This window comes from Cryptotermes secundus, unplaced genomic scaffold, assembly GCF_002891405.2.
Source record: "Cryptotermes secundus unplaced genomic scaffold, Csec_1.0 scaffold35, whole genome shotgun sequence".
Lineage (NCBI taxonomy): Eukaryota > Metazoa > Arthropoda > Insecta > Blattodea > Kalotermitidae > Cryptotermes > Cryptotermes secundus.
In genome coordinates, this window is record NW_019730102.1 from 86,247 (window position 1) to 105,486 (window position 19,240).

A 19,240-nucleotide genomic window follows, 5' to 3' on the forward strand; every position below is an offset into this window, starting at 1 on the left:
GAAGAAGTGAATGGGTGTAAGGAACTGGAAGAGAGCAGCGCAGGGCAGAGAGGAATGGAGGGGCTTGATAAGGGAGGCCAAGGCCTGACGTCGGGCTGTTGTGCCGTAGAAGAAGAAGAAGACATGCTTCTGAAGTGGAAACAAAATACAGACATAAAAGGTAAAAGTATGTAATAAACATGTTTTTATAGATTTTAAAATCATATCATAATTTCCCCACAGAAATGAATAGAATTTGTTTAAATTTTTATCTGATGTTAGTCGTTGGTATTAGCATTGTTGACCCTCTGAGATCTGCAGTCAGTTGTCATTTGTTATCTTCCAAAAGAATGTTACAAATGTGACATCAGTTCAGATGACCAAAATTGCGTTGATGCCTTACACTTTAGGAGCTCTAAGGCCCCCCCATTAAAAACCTCTCCTTTAATGTAAAGTAATTATATATTCTTAGAAATGAAGTAGTATTGTTAGCTAAAGTATATGAACATGTTTTATTGTCTGAAAAAGGCATTAGCTTTAAATGTCCTTCATAGTTGGAAGAACAGTATATGTGTGATGTAGTTTGAACTATGTGTGTAATGTCATAAGCCTGCACTTGACTTGTAGCAATCTCTTTTCATGGCCCTCCTTTTTGTATCCACACAGTAGGTACTTAACTAGAATTTTTTTAGGTAAATGTGGTTAACTCCAGTACATCATGGAAGGTGACCCTGTTCATGGAGCACCGTGAGAATCAAGAAGAAATCCTGAAAGGGGGAGATGTAGTACGTCTGTTCCATGCAGAACAGGAGAAGTTCCTTACCATGGATGAACATAAGAAGAAACAACATGTGTTTTTAAGAACTACTGGTAGAACATCAGCCACCTCAGCCACCAGTAGTAAAGCCTTATGGGAAGTGGAGGTAAATGGCATGGACTAGTTTCTCTGTTTTGAATATTTTCTGTGTGTGTGTATGCACGCACATGCACACCCCTTTCGCTGACAGATTGGCTCAGGGTTATTAGTTTGAAGAGAGATGTTTGGGTCTCCTCATAATAAACACCAATCCCATATAACATATGTATATAGTATGGTGTAGAAGCTATATGTATGCACAACAATGCTAACACAATTACAGTGTGGTTTCCCAAATAAAAGAAAAACAGCGCATTCATAACCTATGCTCTTATATACCATAACACTACAAAATAGTTCTATCACTTAATCTGCTCAGTTTGCAAAAAATTGACCACTTGTAACCTGTGCTGCTCATAGTGTTATTAAGCATAAAACAAGTCTGCCTTTCAATCCACTGAGTTCTCAGAAATCAGACCACTTGTTATCCAAGCCCTTAGACACCAAAACACAGCAAAACGATGCATTCATTCTGCCCTGTTCCTTCTATTTCTTTATGTTAATCTGCAGTATTAAGCCTTTTCCAAAAAGAAAAATGATCCAATCAATTTGTCGTGCATTAGATCAGTCCATACATTCACTTTGGGGCTGCCTCTCTCCAACTCACATGTGACATGTGGATTTTGAATACCCCAAATCCTGTAGTTGTACCTGTTTACAACTCTGTTGACATGGAATGTCATCTCATCCAAGAAGCACGCTTGGCGGAGAAAATCGGGTGATGCGTCAATTCTTTCTAGCATGTCCACAGCAAAGTTTATGCATGCTACTTGGTCATTCGGTTTTAGTGCATGAATCATTTGAATCTTGCATGCTCTTAGGTGGAGCCTTTTGTGTAGTGCATCATGCCCTGTTGAACATAGAATTTGTAACTGCAAGCTAGCAGCATGAATTGATTTGCGCAGACCACTGGAATGCCTCTCTAATGCGATTGACATTTTCTTCAGAGGTCCAGGTCTTTTCGGGAGATTTTACATGCAACAGACTACCTGTGGTCCTCAGTTTGTTGTCCCAGAGTCAAATACTTTTCCGTGTAGGAGGTTGACATCTGTATTGCAGTCTAAAATGATGCTGGACAGCCATAAGAGAGTGCAACATGCATTGAACCTGTTCCTGTGGTGTTGACATTACTGAGCTCGCCGAAGGTCACTGACTGTTGCATGCACATAAGCCAGGCATAAAAGAACTTTCAGAGTTTGCCTTTCTGGTGACATAAATCAGATAATTAGTTTCTGAGATATACATTTTTTATTTTGGATCCCTTTCGTCTGAACATCCTGTACGTGAAAGATGTGGACAGGGTCAGTCTGTACTTAAGTTACTATTCCATCCTTCAAAAAATGGTCAGGTGGTCCAAAAGCAGTTGTGCTTTATCTTATAGATTGAGCTCCCTTCAGTGCATTCTTTGTTTACAGAACCTTAAACCCAAAGTTTTTGCATCAGGTTAGGAGGGCATGGATGACTGAAAAGCTTACTGCAATTGGGTGCCATGCTGATGGTGCCCAACCTCAGTTGAAGGAACCCATGCCATGCAGGCCCAAACAAACAGAGCCCTCCAGGCAGATTGGCGGGGCAATTCAGCAATCATAAACCGAGAAAACTAGTTTCAACCAATCAAGGAAAAAGCAGTATCCAGCAAGACATTGTAGGATGTGTACTCTAGTGAAATGAGACACTTTCGTAAATTATGCTCCGCCAAACTGCATAACGGTTTTCATTTTGAGGGATTCCATTCTGTGAAGCACTGCTGAACTACCTTCATGCAGTTTTCACACATTGAGCTGCAAATTGTCATGTAGACCTCAGCATGTAAGTATGGGTTCTCTCTGCATTGAGAAATTAGATATACAGGAGTTGGACCACCAATTGCCTCCAGTACACCCGTAATCCATTTTGGAATGAACTCTTACAAATTTTGGAAAGTCTGTGGTAGAATTTTGTACCATTCTTCTTGCAGAACATCTTCAGGTACTTGTAGTCTGTTTTGGTGTTCAGATAGTGTAGCAGCAAAGTCCATTGATGTTCAGCATGGAATCGTCATCCTTCACCCCATTTCTTCCTAACTTCATCCCTTTTATACCTGTAGCTTATTTCCTTACCCTTCAGATAGCAGAGAGCTGCCACATGCGTAAACCACTGCACCATGAAAATGGCAAGATACAGTTAGACAATATACCTGCATATTGATAAGCTATCACCTAGTTTGTATGTATGTATGTATGTATATATCCCTAAGGAAAATAACTGAGTTGGTATAAATGTGTACAGACTAGGTTACCTGACTAGCTACAGTTACAATATGAAAATATACATAGGGTTAGCCTCTGTGCTTGGCAAATCAGAAGGAATTACTGCTAACATTGCCATATCCAGTTATACAGGGCCTGTTTCCATATTTATTACATGGAGGACAACTTCTAAAGCCAACAGTACATCCCAAAACATTTGTAGAGCTAGAATGGCTCACCCAATATGGTATAGTGATTACACTATGAGCTCTATGAGCAAGGTTCAATTCCAGGCAGAGGCAGATATTTTTCTCTTTGCCAGTATCTCCATACAAACTCTGAAGCTCACCCACACCCCAGCCTCCTATCCAGTGGTTACCAGGACATCTTTCCTTGGTGTACTGAAACCAGGTGTGAAGCTGACTACTAACCTCCATTAGTGCTGAGATAAAGAATATAAGTAGCTATACCTATACTCCTCCATACATCTGCCTGGCCTGGTACCTATGCACTGGTACAGTTGTCTCTCTACATTTGTAGAACTGTAATATCGGTATTTCTTCGGTAACATAAATAATATTTTAATATCATCAGAGGAATCTCTTCCTAGATCTGTTATATAATTTTTATTTGTCAAAGGATTACACAGGTCTGTTTATGAGACTGTTTTCTTTCACTCAGCCTTTACAGCAAGTGTACAGTTGAGACAGAAGCAAGCTGCTTGTGATTTGCATGCCTGGAGACAACAGTGCAGGATGGCTGGTACTGGTTGTCATGCCAGACTCTGCACACAACTGCTCAAGTGATTACTGTAAAAGACAATCCTGGCTTACTGTACTTTGTAATAACTGTTGGAAGTGACCCCCTTCTACCTTAAGCATGCCTTGCAATGTATAAAAAAGTTTCGCAGTTAAGATCTAAAATGTTTGTGTTTATGGTATATTAATACAGTTATTGTGCTTCTGGACATTATCCTCGCTCACTCATGGAGCTGAGCCATTCTTGAGAAGCCGCCAGTTGTGCAACTACTCAAGAACTTCCCGGCATTTTATGGAACCCGACTGTTCATTACCTCATTCACAAGAGCCCTCCACTGGTCCCTATCCTGAGCTACATCAATCCAATCTGTACCATCCTATTCTCTCCTTAAGATCCATTTTCATCTTGTTCACCCACGTACATCTTGATCTTACCAATGGTCTCCTTCCTCCCGGGTTTCCCACCAATATTCTATATGCATTCCTCCTCTCCCCCATTCACGCTACATGCCCTGCCCATCTCATCCTCCTTGACTTTATCATTCTAATTTCACTTGGAGAAGAGTACAAGTTATGAAGCTCCTCATTATGCAGTTTTCTCAAACACCCTCAGTCTGTGTTCCTCCCTTAAAGTCAGAGACCAGGTTTCACACCCATACCGAACCACGGGCAAAATTATAGTTTTGTATATTCTAATTTTTATGTTTTTCAACAGCAGACAATAAGACAAAAGGTTTTGGACTGAATGGTAGCAAACATTACCTGAGTTCAGTCTCCTCTTAATTTCCTCCTGAATCAGGTTGTGATTTGTTATCGTTGTTCCCAAATATCTGAACTGTGCCACATTTTCAAAACATCTGTTTTCTATATTTATGTCATGATTTTTTCCTCCATTTTGGTGACAAGATAGCAACATAGGAGTGGCATTGTTCTTCATCCTGTTTTTATGTTTTTATTTCAAGCATACAACGTGGGTCTGGACTGGCTCTGTCAATTGGGCCCAGTTGTGTAGGCTCCACCTGAAGACAGACACAGAATGCAGTCTATGAAACATTGTGTGTTTTAAATAAAAACAGGATGATGGATGATGTCCAGCAACACTATAATTGTATTAAGTTTTACAGTATTGTTTGAAGTTCACTGGAAGAATTATGCTGGAGAGCTTCAGTTATGCAAAGGTTATATTGCTGAAAATACTCATATTTTCTTTCTTCCATTGTCAGATGGTTAAAGGAACAGTTCAGTATATTGCTCATGTACCTGTATGAATTCACAGTTTGCTGAAAAAGATATGTCTTTAGTTGCATACAGCATACCACACCCCTACTTGTACACTTTGTAATGGAACTTGTTGAATGGTATGAGGATTTTCTTCACTCTCTTTTGTTATATTCTGTATATTGACATGGCCAACCATATAGAAGATGTCTGTCAGTTATGAATAGTAGCTGTGGATCTGCGCCTCTATCTTGCACATTTTGCAGCAGCAAGTCACAAAAATGAAGGCTTGTTAGTTACATGATCTGATTGCACAGGAATATCCTGAACTGTTTCTTCAGTATGCTCCCTCCACTTGGCTTGTCTCTTGTTGTCAAAAACTGAACCTATGTTGCACCACTTTTTGGTAATTCATTCTAGTGGGTGTTTATGAATGAACCTCCAAATGCACATTTTGTAAATTTTCTTTCTTTTGAAGGATTTGACTATGAAAATTCAGCATAAGTCATATACCTCATTGCATGAGTAATGAGTTCAAATACTATGACAAAAGAAGATCAACAGGCAGAACCTTCAGTCACTAATACGAGGGGGTACCCAAAAGAAACCGAACTTATTTTTTTTTAAACTTATTTATTCAAATTTTAAGCACAAACCTTCGGTCCCCTTCTAAGAACTCTCCACTTACACTAATACACTTGTCTAGTCTTTTATTCCATTTTTCAAAACATTGTCTAAATTCATCTTTTGAGATGCTTGACAGCGCCTCCGTCGTTTTTTCCTTCACCTCAGCAACATCAGCAAAACGCTGAAAAAAAGTTTTGATCATTTCGGGACTCTTCTTTCAAAGCACAGCATGCTTCCACGCGACCTTGTTTTTGTTCAGCAGTCAGCAGTCGTGGCACGAATTTCGCAGCCACCCTTTTCATTCCCAAATCTTCTGTCAAAATTCGCTGAACTGAGCTCCATGTCACTCCCGACAGCTCCACAATTTCTTCACTGGTCCGTCGTCGATCTTCCTTGATGATTTCACGAATTTTTTCAACATTTTCATGTGTTCGGGCAGTGGAAGGACGACCAGAACGAGGTTTGTCATCAATTGACATTTCACCATTTTTGAAACGGAAAAACCACTCAAACACTTGTGTTTTCCCCATAGCATCGTCCTTGTCGCCGTTTTTAACATTTCAAGAGTTTCTGTTCCACTTTTCCCGAGCAAAAAGCAGAATTTCACCGCCGCACGCTGTTCACAAAAATCAGCCATTGCAAAAACGACGATCACACAAAACAGTTGTCACTATAAACTCTGCCGCAACTAGTCCTTACCTTCGGAAGCAACGGTAGTCAGCTTATTGACTCAGGAATGTTAGCTCTATGCGCTCATAGCTGCAAAACGCGGTACTACAAAACTCTGCTCACAAAAAAATTAGTTCGGTTTTTTTTGGGTACCCCATTGTATATCAATGTAGGTATGTTTGTTGACTGAATGTGTGTTTCATTGTCATGTCACCAAGTTGCAGTATGGTTGCAGACAAACCATCCACTACATTTACAGAATTAAGTTTGTTTCCTTCTTGTTTGAACTGTTATTCATTTCAGACAATTTTAGTGATATGCAGATTTCCTAGTTTTTGTAGTGGAGACTGCAGTATATTGCTCAGAAAGAACTTTAGTTCTTTTGTACATTAATTGGATATCAGTGTAGTTACTTGGCTGCAGGCTGATTAGCCAGGGTTCAGTTCCTATTAAAAGCATGGATTTTTTCTCTTCACTGTCCCAGCCATACTGACTTTGAGGCCTACCCAGCATGCTATTCAGCAGGTGCCAGGAGATGACGCACACCACTCACTTGTGTCTGTTGCCAGTGTTAAGAATGTGTGGAGCTGCACCTCTGCATAATTAATCAAAAAGTTACATTTTTTTGATGTAATGGTTAATTAGGTACAAGGATAAATTTACTTTTACCTTTTGTATTATGTACAATAGGTTGTTCAACATGATCCATGCAGGGGAGGTGCTGGTCACTGGAATTCCCTGTTTCGCTTCAAACATCTGGCAACAGGGCAGTATCTTGCTGCAGAGATTGATGATGATGAAACATTGGATCAAATGCGATCAAAACTTAGAGGTAAGAAACTTTAAAACTCAGTATCGTTACATAACATACTGTGATATGATGGGATAGTTTAGCAAGAGAAGCCATCTGTTGCATGGTAATGGCCCAATAAATGAGCAAGCCATTGCTAGGCAACTGCTCATCAAACACCAGCAACAATGAAGGAGCTGTGAGAAACAGTGTTTTGCATGTGGTCCGTGCCAAGGCTATACTTAGAGCCCCAACACTGTGAGTTGTGGTAAATTACTCTGAAGGCTGCCAGAGCCATCAGACAGTAAAACTAGAAGAAGGGTCGCGTGGGACTCGAAACCAAGCATCAATGTGCTGGTGAGGGCCAGTTACAATTTAACAGTCAGTCAGTCACTATTTATTTCAGATGAGAGAGAGACTTATAAGATGGCAGAGAGCCAGCAAGTACATGAGCACTGAAACTGAAGAATCTGCACTGTTAGAAGATGTTATCAAGCAACGACTTAGAAGACCTAGCATGTGTTATCGTGATTTGTTAAGTTTCTAGCATTGTTAACATTTGTACAGTAAATTCAGTTATTAATCCAAACCTCATGTCTGGTCACTAACACATGAAAAACGGGGATCAGAAGTGGAATAGGGTTGGATTGTTGAACTTAATGAACTGTGCATTGTTAAGTTGGAGCACATGTGACAGATAATCATGGCTGAATTAGAAGTGCTACTAAACCTGACAGTGAGCAACCAGGCCAGCCTGGATGAGATGGAAGTCAGGATGAACATAATTCAAGAAGAAGTGAAAGCCAGCCAAGAAGATTTGATGGCCATGCGAGGATAGATATAGGGCAATCACAGATCAAGGAAAGATAGAAGTCCAGATGGATGTCAGTCAAGAAAATATGGAGGCCTATCCATTAGAGATGTGGATCAAAATTAAAACCAACCAAATCGAAATGAAGGCCAGCCAAGAAAGATGGAGGCTGCAATAACCTCCATTTGTATGAACTTGAAGAAACCATTGAAACTTGGGTGAAATATGTGTTGGTGTCTGTTGACCAATGGAAGACACACAGCTGGAGTTACAAATGCCCCTCTGTGCGCAGACCCAAAACCTCTGCTGGTAGATAACTAATGCACGAAAAGTTCCACTCTGAGATAGAAACCACATGGCACAAGTTTAAGATGCAGCTAGCGGAAGTCACAGGTGATTTCATCCAGGTACTTTACCTGACATGGCCCAAGTGTGAAACGCAGCCAAAAGGAGTCAAAGCCTGTGCCTCCCACATGGCAGGCATGCGGTCTACCACTGAAGCCTGAGCTGACTGCAGATGTTGCAGAAGAACTGGCACCGGAGCAGGCATGGCACAGCCACCCAAGCTCAATGGATTGACCTCATGGGCTGTGTTCCAGTGACAGATTAACACGGTAGTGGAGCACAACGACTGAATGCCCTGCAAAAGGTGACATTCATGATCACCACATTGAATAAGCTGGCTGCCCACATACTATGTGGTGTCTCTACTGGAGTGATGTACAAAGAGGTTACTGAAGTGGCTACGGTGACCGCCATCTGGAAGAAGCATTCCTTGCTTAGCAGAAGATAGGGACCCAGCATGTCATTAAATTCCTTCAGTTCTTTGCCACTGCAATAGACCACTTGGCTCACTGCACCCACCTTGACCTACCTGAATGCAATATCAGCAGAGAAGCCACCTGCGCATTCGCAGATGGGGTAAGGAAGTGATAAATAAGGCAACGGCTACTTGATGCAGAAGAAGACACTTAATCAGGCCCTTGAACTGGAGGCATCTGATGCAGCAGAGTCAGCACATGATGTCCAGGAAGCTCTGGGTAGGCCAGTTCGCACCAGTTGAATGAATATATCACGTCGGGTCATGTGCTGGCATTGTGGGAGCACCGGCCACTTTCGAAGAGACTGCCTTCATGAATTGAACAAAGAAGACAACTGGCATTGGATACAAAATGATCGACGCTGGAGGAACAACTGGGAGCTGGTGAGAGGAGATGAACAGATTTCAAGAAGCAACCCGAGGTTGACAAGAAGGAACAAACAACCCCTGGAAAATGAACGGGAGCTGGCAGAAATGGAGGAACGTCATTATCTCCATTCCCCCCACCCCACATTCAACATAATAGCTGAGAGGACCAACAGTAGCTTGCTCACCCAAGGCTGGATTGGAAATAAACCATGTCTCATAACCATGACACTGCATCATCCGTGACTACTGCCAGGCCAGATGTCACCGCAGGATGGCCCAAAAGGAAGCTGAGCTTATGCTGCTTGCTACTAATGGTATCTAGTGAGGCCCTCCCCATCCTGAAGGAAGCCTTAGTGGAACTAGCCCTGGGATGGAGCCCCAAGCATATCTGTATGCTTGTCCCAGAGATCACATATGAGTATATCCTGAGACTTGATATTCTGCACACCTGTGATGCATTCATGGACTTGGGGCATCACATGCTGTTACTCAGAGAGGAAGAATTATTGCTATGTAGTCTCCAGGCAAATCCCTGGTCATTTTGTCTTATAATGGCCAGTGACCATGTGATACTGCCATCATTCAAGGGAGTGATGATGGCTTGACTGGAGAGCCTTTTGTGACACAAAACAGTTTGATAAAACTGAGCCCAGAGACTCCTGAAGGACTCCACATAGCCTGGACCTTAGGCTGAGACCAATAGGAGTTACCCATCAGAGTCCTGAAAGAGACTGTTCAAGACGAGACACTGACAAAAGGATCTCCCCTGGCACAGTGTGAACCAGTTGCATTGGTGACCACACCCCTTGCTCAGAAGACTGCCTAACAGTTACAGGATGTGAGTGCCGCTGCCAGGCCAAACATAAATGAAGAAGAAATCCAAGAGTTGGAGGAACTAATCACATAGTACAGAGATGCTTTTGCAGCGAAGGGCAGTGACTGTTGGTGGCCCAACGGAGTGTACCATTGTACTGATACTGGAGAGGCCTGTCTGATTCAGCAACCCCAAGGAAGAAGCTGAAGAATGTATTTTTGACATCACACTGGGTATGCGTGCAGGAGCCAAGTGGTTCTCCACCCTGTATCTGAAGTGCTGCTACTGGCAGGTAGAGCTGCACCCTAACAAGAAGGGAAGGCAGTGTTCTCATAGGGTCAAGGGCTGTGGTGGTTTATGGTCATGTTCTTTGGCCTCTGCAGTGCTGCAGTGACATTTGAGCAGCTGATAGAGGGGCCTTACGAGTTATGCCTCATATACCTGGATGATGTGATTGTGATTGGCCACACATTCCAGGAACATCTGATCAACCTACAAAAAGTATTACATTTCCGTGAGGCCCATCTAAAGCTTAACCCATAAAAATGGCAGTTCTTTCAGAGTAAAGTCATATTGAGTCATCAGATGGAATAACCAGAGACCCAAAGAAATTGAAGTTCATATGGTAATGGCTGACCCCAAGGAACAAACAGAAAATAAGGAGCCTCCTAGGCCTATGTACCAACTACAGGCAGTTTGTCTCCAGTTTTGCTGACATTGCTAAGCCACTGACAAGACTGAAAAGGAAAAAAATGAACTTTTCTGGGGACCCCAGAAGTAGAGGCCACATTCCAATCCCTGAATGAGGCCACACCCTTGCTTGCTTACCTGCAACCACGGGAGAAGTTCATCGTTGACACAGGCATGCATATTGTTGGTATTGGGGCAGTAATATCACAAGTATAGGATGGCCATGAACAAGTAATAGCCTGCTACAGTGAGATGCTGAACAAGACAGGTAAAAATTTCTGTGTCATCCAGTGAGAACTACCAGTCATTGTCGGAAGATTGGAACTTTTCAATAAGTATCCCTATGGACAAGAGTTCCACCTCTGTGTGACCACTCCAAACTCACCTGGTTCATGAATTTTAAGAAATTTGAGGGACAAACAGCCTGCGGGATCCAGTGCCTCCAAGAATACAACTTCATGTCCAAGCACCATCAGAGCCAGAAGCACAGCAATGCTAATGCTCTTTCCCAAATACCATGCCAAGAAGACTGTACTTAGCTGTCAAAAAGTCAAGCTGCTTTCAGAAGGAAAGCAGATGCAGGCTGTCCCAGCCATATTCTCAGACAGCTGGAACCCAGCTACCCTCAGTGTGGGCCAGCTGAACAACCAAGATGTAAGACCAATCCTAGAAGAAACAGAGTCTGGACAACATCCAAAATGGAAGTATATTGGCAGTCATGGCGCCAGCTACAGGGGCTATTAGGCCCAGTGGAAGTTCCTTGCAGTAAGGGATGGCATACTGGAGCACCCATGAGAATCCACCAACAGACAATCTAAAATAGCTCAGAAAGTCCTCCCTTGTAGTAAAGTGAAGGCCATACTGGGCAAACTCCTTGTAGGACCATCAGGACACCTGGCCATCAACAAGCCCCTGGACAAGTTCAGACAAAGGTAGTGTAACATGTCAGTTTGTTGTTTGGCGATGGGAAGTCGAACAAGTTTATGCAACCTGCTTCTAAGCACCAGCCAGTAAACAAGACCCCTGCGCAGGCATAATGATGTCATACTGCAGTAGTGAGTGGGAGTCACATGACCTCTGCGTTTCTATGAGTGACGTCACATACCCCCACCTAGCCTGTCGCTATGCAATGCTCGATAAACCCCTCCCCACTAGGCTGTGACGTCATGCAACAGTGGAACCCATGCAGCGACCGTTGTTATGCGGTCGGTTAATAAACCCAGTTACCAATACAAACATGTTACAGTATTACTGGCTTCAGATGAGACATGATGTTGAGTAGTGTAACACATGCACAGCCAGTTGCAGCGAACAGACCAAGGGTTGGGGCCTTATGCATGAGTACAATGTCAAGGCTTGTTTGAGAGTACAGCCATCAGCATATCAAGCCTCTTCCCTCAGAGTGATCGCTCTGGACTGTTACACCAAGTGGCTGGAGGCCTGCTTCATCTCCAACCAGTAGCAGCCGATAGTGGTGGAAGCCCTGGTGACCAACTTCATTTGCTTAGACTCTAAAATACCAAGTGGACTTAGTTTCAACTGACCCCAACAGATAAAAAAAAACTGTCTAATGCATCAGAATACCACGACAGCTGCACAGTGACCAGGGACATAACTTTGAGTCCTATCTGATGCAGGAGATGTTGCAACACTTGGAGGTCAGTAACACATACACTACACCCCTACACCCACAGTCAGACAGCATGATAGAGCACTATATCAAAACATTCAAGGAGCACCTGTGAAAAACCGTTGTTGTGCACCAGAGGGATTGGAACATGAGATTGCCCATCGTCCTCATTGCCTACAGGGTATCCACCCACGACACTACTGGCTTCATTTTAGCTAACCTAGTATTCAGGAGAGAACTCTGCCTACCCTGCGACCTGCTATTCTGCCCCCCCCCCCCAAGAAGGGGCCAATCATCAGTCACATGGTGGATCTCATGGACCAGTTATGCAACATCCACTGTTGTGCCCACCAATATCTGAAGCTGGCCAGTGACTGAATGAAAACCTGCTACAACTGGCCGGCCAACTGTGTGGGCTGCCAAAATGATGACCAAGTATGGCTCTATCGCCCAACCCACAACAAAAGAAAGTAACCGAAGCATGAAGTGACATGGGAGGACCCCTGCAGGTAGTCACCCGAATCAGAGGTGTGGTGTACAGGATTCTACGACACCCTAGAATGAGAATGATGGTAGTACACTTGGACTGCCTAGCACTTTACAAGGGAACCACTCAGGGTGAGCAGACCTGAGGAAGGAGCAGTTAGGGAACCACAGCATGATGTTGAAATGCCACTCACAGGCATCATATGCACGGTCCCTCAGGAAAGAAATGACAATCCACCTATAAGCGACTCGAGACAAGTAGCCTTGAGGAGGTAGTAATGTGACATGATGGGTTAGGCTAACAAGAGATGCTGCCCATTGTGTGGTAACGGATCAATAAAGAAGTGAGCCATTGCTACATAACGGCTTGCCAACACACCAGCAACAATAAAGGAGCTGTTAGAAACGGTGTTTTCTATGCGATCCATGCCAAGGCGTTATAGCTAGAACCCTGACACTTGTACATATCTAGGAGAGGATCAGTGTCTTGGTCATGGATCTTGAGGAGACTGAAGCCAAGAAAAATTGTGCTGGCGAAGGCTAGCTGCAATTTAACCCACATTAGAAGATGTTACCAAGCAACGACTAGTGAAGATGTAGCAGTCTGAGAAGATCTAGAATTTTTTATGTTCATTTGTTAAGTTTCTAGATTAATGTTAGCATTATAATTAATTATAATTGCAAGTTACATGTGTTCAGTAAATCCAGTTATCAATCCAGACCATGTGTCTAGTCTCTAACTTGTTTCAGTATACAATATATCAACACTGTAGGCCACATGGAAACTAACACAGTAGTTCAGAAAATGTAATAAAATATGGGAAAGAATGATGGGATTGGGTAGCAAGCTGTTGTGGGCTTGGTAACAAACCTTAGGGTGCCATGACCAGCAGAGAATATCTTCACTAGCTGAGGACCTATTTCTGCTTCAAGAATCTAGTTAGTTATATTCTGCTCAGAATTTCAAGTCATCTCTGATTATCCCTTGTTTTCTGATATTACAGTTACAAGGAAACATTTTCTCTTGACTTAGTATCATGCAGAATTATACAAAGGTTGGACAAAAAGTAGTGGCAACACTGCTTGAACATGAAAGATGTGCGTCAGGTGGCACTAGCGCTGTCTGTAGCTGATAGCAGAAGTTCAGTTGAAGTAGTGCAGTGAATGGCTCTGGTTGTGTTTCATTGAGTTGCGTTGTGCATCATCTTGAAGGGCAGGAGCCCAGTTCGAGCACCCTAACAACATGTTTACGAAACAAGAACAACGCTCCTGGATAAAAATTGAAGTTGCATGAGGTCGTAGTGCACAAAACTGTTATCAGGGACTGCGAGAAGCATGTGGTGATGGTGCTTTGCCATATTGCACAGTCACACGATGGGTGAAATTGTTCTGTGAAGGGAGAGATGCCATTCAGGACAACCATCGTTCAGTGCGACCCCATGTTGACAACCACACAATTCAACTTCTTTGCTGGATGTTGATCATCGATGGGCTGCATGGGAGTTAGCTGCTGAGGTAGGCATATGTCACAAAACCGTGCTCCACATTCAGCACGATATTCTTGGATACCACAAAATTGCAGCGCTTTGGGTACCCCATACAATGTCCGGGGTGCAACAATGGGACCATTATGCAATTGCACAGGACTTGTTGGACCAGTACTAGTGGAAAGGTGACAACTTCCTTGGAAGGATCATCACTCTGGACGAAACTTGGGCTCACTCATACGAACCACACTTGAAGCGACAATCAAATGAATGCAAGCATCCTTGCTCTCTTCATCCAAAGAAAGTGCGCCCTACACAGAGTAATGTGAAGGCAGTGTTCACTGTGGCATATGACACTGTTGGAGTGATACTGCACCACGCTGTTCCTCAATGACAGACAGTAAATGCTGCCTACTCCTGCAGTTTCCCGCGTAATCATCCTTGTCCAGCTCTCAGGAGAAAGCGACGACGTTGGCAACGAACACCATCATCCTTCATGACAAGGCAAGGGCTGATACTGCTGATGCTGTCAAGGATCTACTTCGCTGCTGGCGACGGGAGATACTGCAACATCCACCATACTCACCTGATATGAGTCTGTGCGATTATGATCTCTTTGCCAAAATGAAAGAACCACTGCGAGGGACACGTTACAACACAAGGGAGGAGATTATTCATGCTGTAAGGCAATCACTGCTGGACATCAACAGAAGTGGATGCACTGTTGGTGTACAACGCCTTCCCCAAATGTGGGAGAAGGTGGTACACATGGGGGACGATTATATTGAAGGAATGTAAGTGTGTTTACCTCAGGTAATAAAGTCATTTCAGAACTATAGAGGTGTTGCCACTACTTTTTTATCAAACCTGTGTACAAAGATTTTGTTAGATGTCTTTGGTTTGGATACAACTTGAAGTAAAATGATTCTGCTTATAGACTGTTCTTACTCTTACAGATCCTCATGGTGGACCTGTGTATCACTTAGTTTCTGTTCCTCACTCAAATGAGATAGCATCTCTGTTTGAATTGGATGCTACAACACATACTAGAGGAGATTCTCTTGTGCCACAGAGTTCATATGTTCGATTGCACCATCTTTGCACAAACACTTGGGTGCACAGTACTTCTATACCAATAGATAAGGATGAGGAGAAGCCAGTTATGTCAAAGGTAATTTTACACTTTCACATAAATTTAATTTTAACATAGGAGACTTGAATTTTATATGTTGGTCTCTTCTCTGATAAGTTCAACATTTTGTAATTGGTTATAAGACTTGATATGCTAGAAACACGTGAAAGAAATTCATGTTGTGGTTGTGTGAGTGATGACACTGTGTAGTGTGCCAGATGTTGATACAATAGTATCTAATGTTATATTTTAGCATCCTGTTGCACTGACTCGTATCCATGATTTATGCTAACCCCCTTACAGTGCATACACTTTTTCACCTTACTCTTCTCTTTTGCACTACATGTTTCAGCACTAATGTGCCATCTTCAGGTGCGTTTTCTCTATGCACGTCTAACTACTGCATTGCATGCCCTGATGTCTTCATATTAAAATGACTAAAATATATATTCGTCATGTATAATAATAGATTTTAAATATTAAAACTTCTCAGGATTCACCATCCATACGTTGTATCTCAACACGCGAATCACGCCACTGCCCGCAGTCACAGGAGCAAGACACAACAAAGAGCACAATACACACGAATGTAGGAAGAGTGCTCCGACAGAGGAGGATTGGCATGATTCACGTGTTGAGATACGACGTATGGATGGCGAATCCTGAAAAGTTTTAATATTTAAAATCTATTATTATACATGACGAATATATATTTTAGTCATTTTAATATGAAGACATCAGGGCATGCAATGCAGTAGTTAGACGTGCATAGAGAAAACGCACCTGAAGATGGCACATTAGTGCTGAAACATGTAGTGCAAAAGAGAAGAGTAAGGTGAAAAAGTGTATGCACTGTAAGGGGGTTAGCATAAATCATGGACAGTAGTATCTATTCTGTTTTTTTTTTAGACTGCCCCCATTTTACACATTATATATTCTATATATGTTACATCAGGCTGCATAATATAAAGAAGGGTACTAACATTTTGGAGGAAAATACTGTCTTCATATTCACGTTGAAGGAAAAGTTGGAAATAGTACACAGTGCAGAGAATATGTCTTTTAAGAAAGTAGGTCTTTCCAGGAGATTTTGCACGCAACAGACTACCTGTAGTCCTCAGTTTGTTGTCCAGAACCAAATGCTTTTCCATATAGGAAGTTGACATCCATATTGCATTCTAAAACAACACTGGACAGCCATAAGAGGTTGCAACTCTGCTAGCCACAACATGCATTAAACATGTTCCTGTGGTGTCGACATCATTATTGAGCTTGCCGAAGCTCACCAGCTGGTGCATGTGCATAAGCCAGACATAAAAAAAAACTTTCAGAGTTTTCCTTTCCAACGACATACATGTATGACAAATAGTTTTTGAGGTACAAATTTATTTTATTTTTTATACCTTTCATCCAACCATCCTATATGTTGTAGTGATTATTGTTACATGTTTCTCACAAGCTTTAATGTTTGCATAAGGGTGTTAGTTTCAAATTGTTTACTTTGTAAGGGCACAGAAATTGTTACTGACATTTAAATTCTGAATGGCAGTTATGGTGTGTGTTAAGTGCTGACATGGTGTACATATTTGAATGATTGCATGAGGAAAGATATTGTAAAGGATTTGACCAATATGTTGCCAGGCAACAGCTCTGTAAACATGGTCCAACACACAACAGTAGAGGAGTCTTTGTTTTCCATGTCCACGGTGACATCATGCAGCAGTGGGTGGTCGTCACATGACATGTGTTTCCTGTGATGCGTGTCCATTCCTTGGCTATATAAATGACATAATTTGTTTGGTTCAGGGATGAGTCAGTTCTCGGTAGGAGATAGCCACAGGAAGTTTGTAGTTGAAGAAGAATACCAGAAGTCAGCCTGTGAAGATTTACCTTCTGATTTGAAGACTTTATGTGTGCCGTAGCACAGTGATATTGGGAGTGTGTGATTTAGTAGACTTTTATAGTTTTATATTATAAATCCATGAAGATTAGTGGAAATAGGTTGAAGAGATTAGTGTGGAGTGCTTTGTAATGTGAAAATCAGTAATAACGATTAATTGTAGTTACAACGTGTAGGTGGTTAGCAAATTGAATTACCAATCCAAACCCCATCTTTAGTCACCGGTACGCATAACAACTGGTTTCAGAGGTTGTATGGATTGAATTTGAGTGATCAAGTATCGAAACAAACATCTATTTTGCAGTGCCATCCCACAAAAATGGAAGATATGGAATTCCTGAAAGCCATGCTGTCCAAGATGACCACTAAATAGACGCCACCCAAGAAAAAATGGGCGCCAATACTAAAGCAATGAAGAAAGGATGGAGAGGCAGATAGGTTCTCGAGGCTCAATAATGGAGGCTGACAGAGAGGAAATGAAACAAGAAACAAGAGCCAGCCGAGAACACATGCCAGAGATGATCAGAACCAATCAAGAAGAGGTGGAGGCTGCAATACACTCCATGTGCTCTGTGTTAGATGAGACCATCCGACACTGAATCAGAAACGTCATGATCCATGTTAACCACAAGACAGAGTCTCCAGAAGGAACTGACTGAGAAAATAGAAAAAGAAAAACAGCCATCTGCTCACACTCTTTCCTCACTTGCAGATTTTTCTACCCTGAAGATGGAGGTGGTAGGTCCATCCAAAACGTCGGTTCACACAAGATCTACACAGCACCACATCCCAGAAAATGGCATTCTTCAAGAAAAGAAGATATTATGCTGAAGCAGAGGTGGAAATAATTTTCCCTGAGCTGCCATGGCCAAGGTGGAGAGATGGATTAAATTCAAGGCCACTGCAAAAGTTGTATTGATTCTTCTTTGATTTCCAGTGTTCAGAGTGACCATAATTATGTAACCTCATAAATAACTAACTCTCTCTGTGATTTGGACTCCTTGAGAAGCTAACATATATTAAAGCTAGTCAAAGAATCCCTCCCTTGTTACTTCCAGATATTCTCAGCACTGTTGTCAAACATGCTAAATCTTTTGATGTCGATTCAGCTGTTTGGCTTTATGTTGTTTGGATATAGGAATTGTTGCCAAAATTTTGGAGGTATGTGCTGTCAAGGTGTATACGTTGGGTGGTTTCCATTCAGTTTGAAGACTATATCTGTGGAGTGGAAAGGGCAATCTGAAAGCTGCTATCTCACAGTGCCAGGTGGTGGCACACATCCTGGTGAAGTGAAAACCCTCACCATTTGACATGGCCAAGATTGAGCGCACTGTGCTCTACAGACAACTTAACTGTGCTACCAGCAGATAAGGACAGTGCTATGGTGGTAATGATCAGCCAGAAGTACCATTCCAAGATGCAGGATTTGCTGTCAGATATTGGCAACAGACCATTGAATGGGGATCCCATTCAGAAGGTGGAGCACATGCTACATCATTGATCCAGAGATCAACAGTAGGTGAGTTTGAGGATGGTACACCAACCTCAGTCTTCTACCCTCCCCCCCTTGTGTGTGGTGTTTCTAAGATTCACAAAGGAAGGAGTGCCAGTGAGGCATATAGTGGGTGCATTTGACACACCCACTTATCTATTGAAGTACCTTACAAAACTTCTCACATTATCAGTGGGAAGTATGGCACACCATGTCAAGAACTCCAATGATTTTATTCAGACCATTGGCTCACTGCTGGTCAGTCTGGAGAACATTGTGGTCAACTTTGATATAGTATCACTCTTCACCTGTATTTTGTTCAAGGAAACTGTGACTGTACTGGACTAGCAAAGACATAACCATCCTCTTCTGCCTAATGCTCACTTTTTTTTAACAGCCAGTTTTTTGAGCAGTAGGTTGGAGT

General features: G+C 42.4%; 1 protein-coding gene across 5 annotated transcripts in view; it reads left to right on the forward strand.

Annotated features, from left to right (window-relative positions):
- Positions 1-19,240, forward strand: part of LOC111865978 (inositol 1,4,5-trisphosphate receptor) — a gene marked incomplete at its 3' end in the record, with an annotated part of 252,641 nt that overhangs the window by 39,224 nt on the left and 194,177 nt on the right. For all 5 annotated transcript variants that reach the window (XM_033752056.1, XM_033752058.1, XM_033752055.1 and 2 more), the window contains 3 exon segments: positions 672-902; positions 7,086-7,227; positions 15,249-15,463. In XM_033752056.1, the coding sequence (XP_033607947.1) occupies positions 672-902; positions 7,086-7,227; positions 15,249-15,463 (588 nt within the window).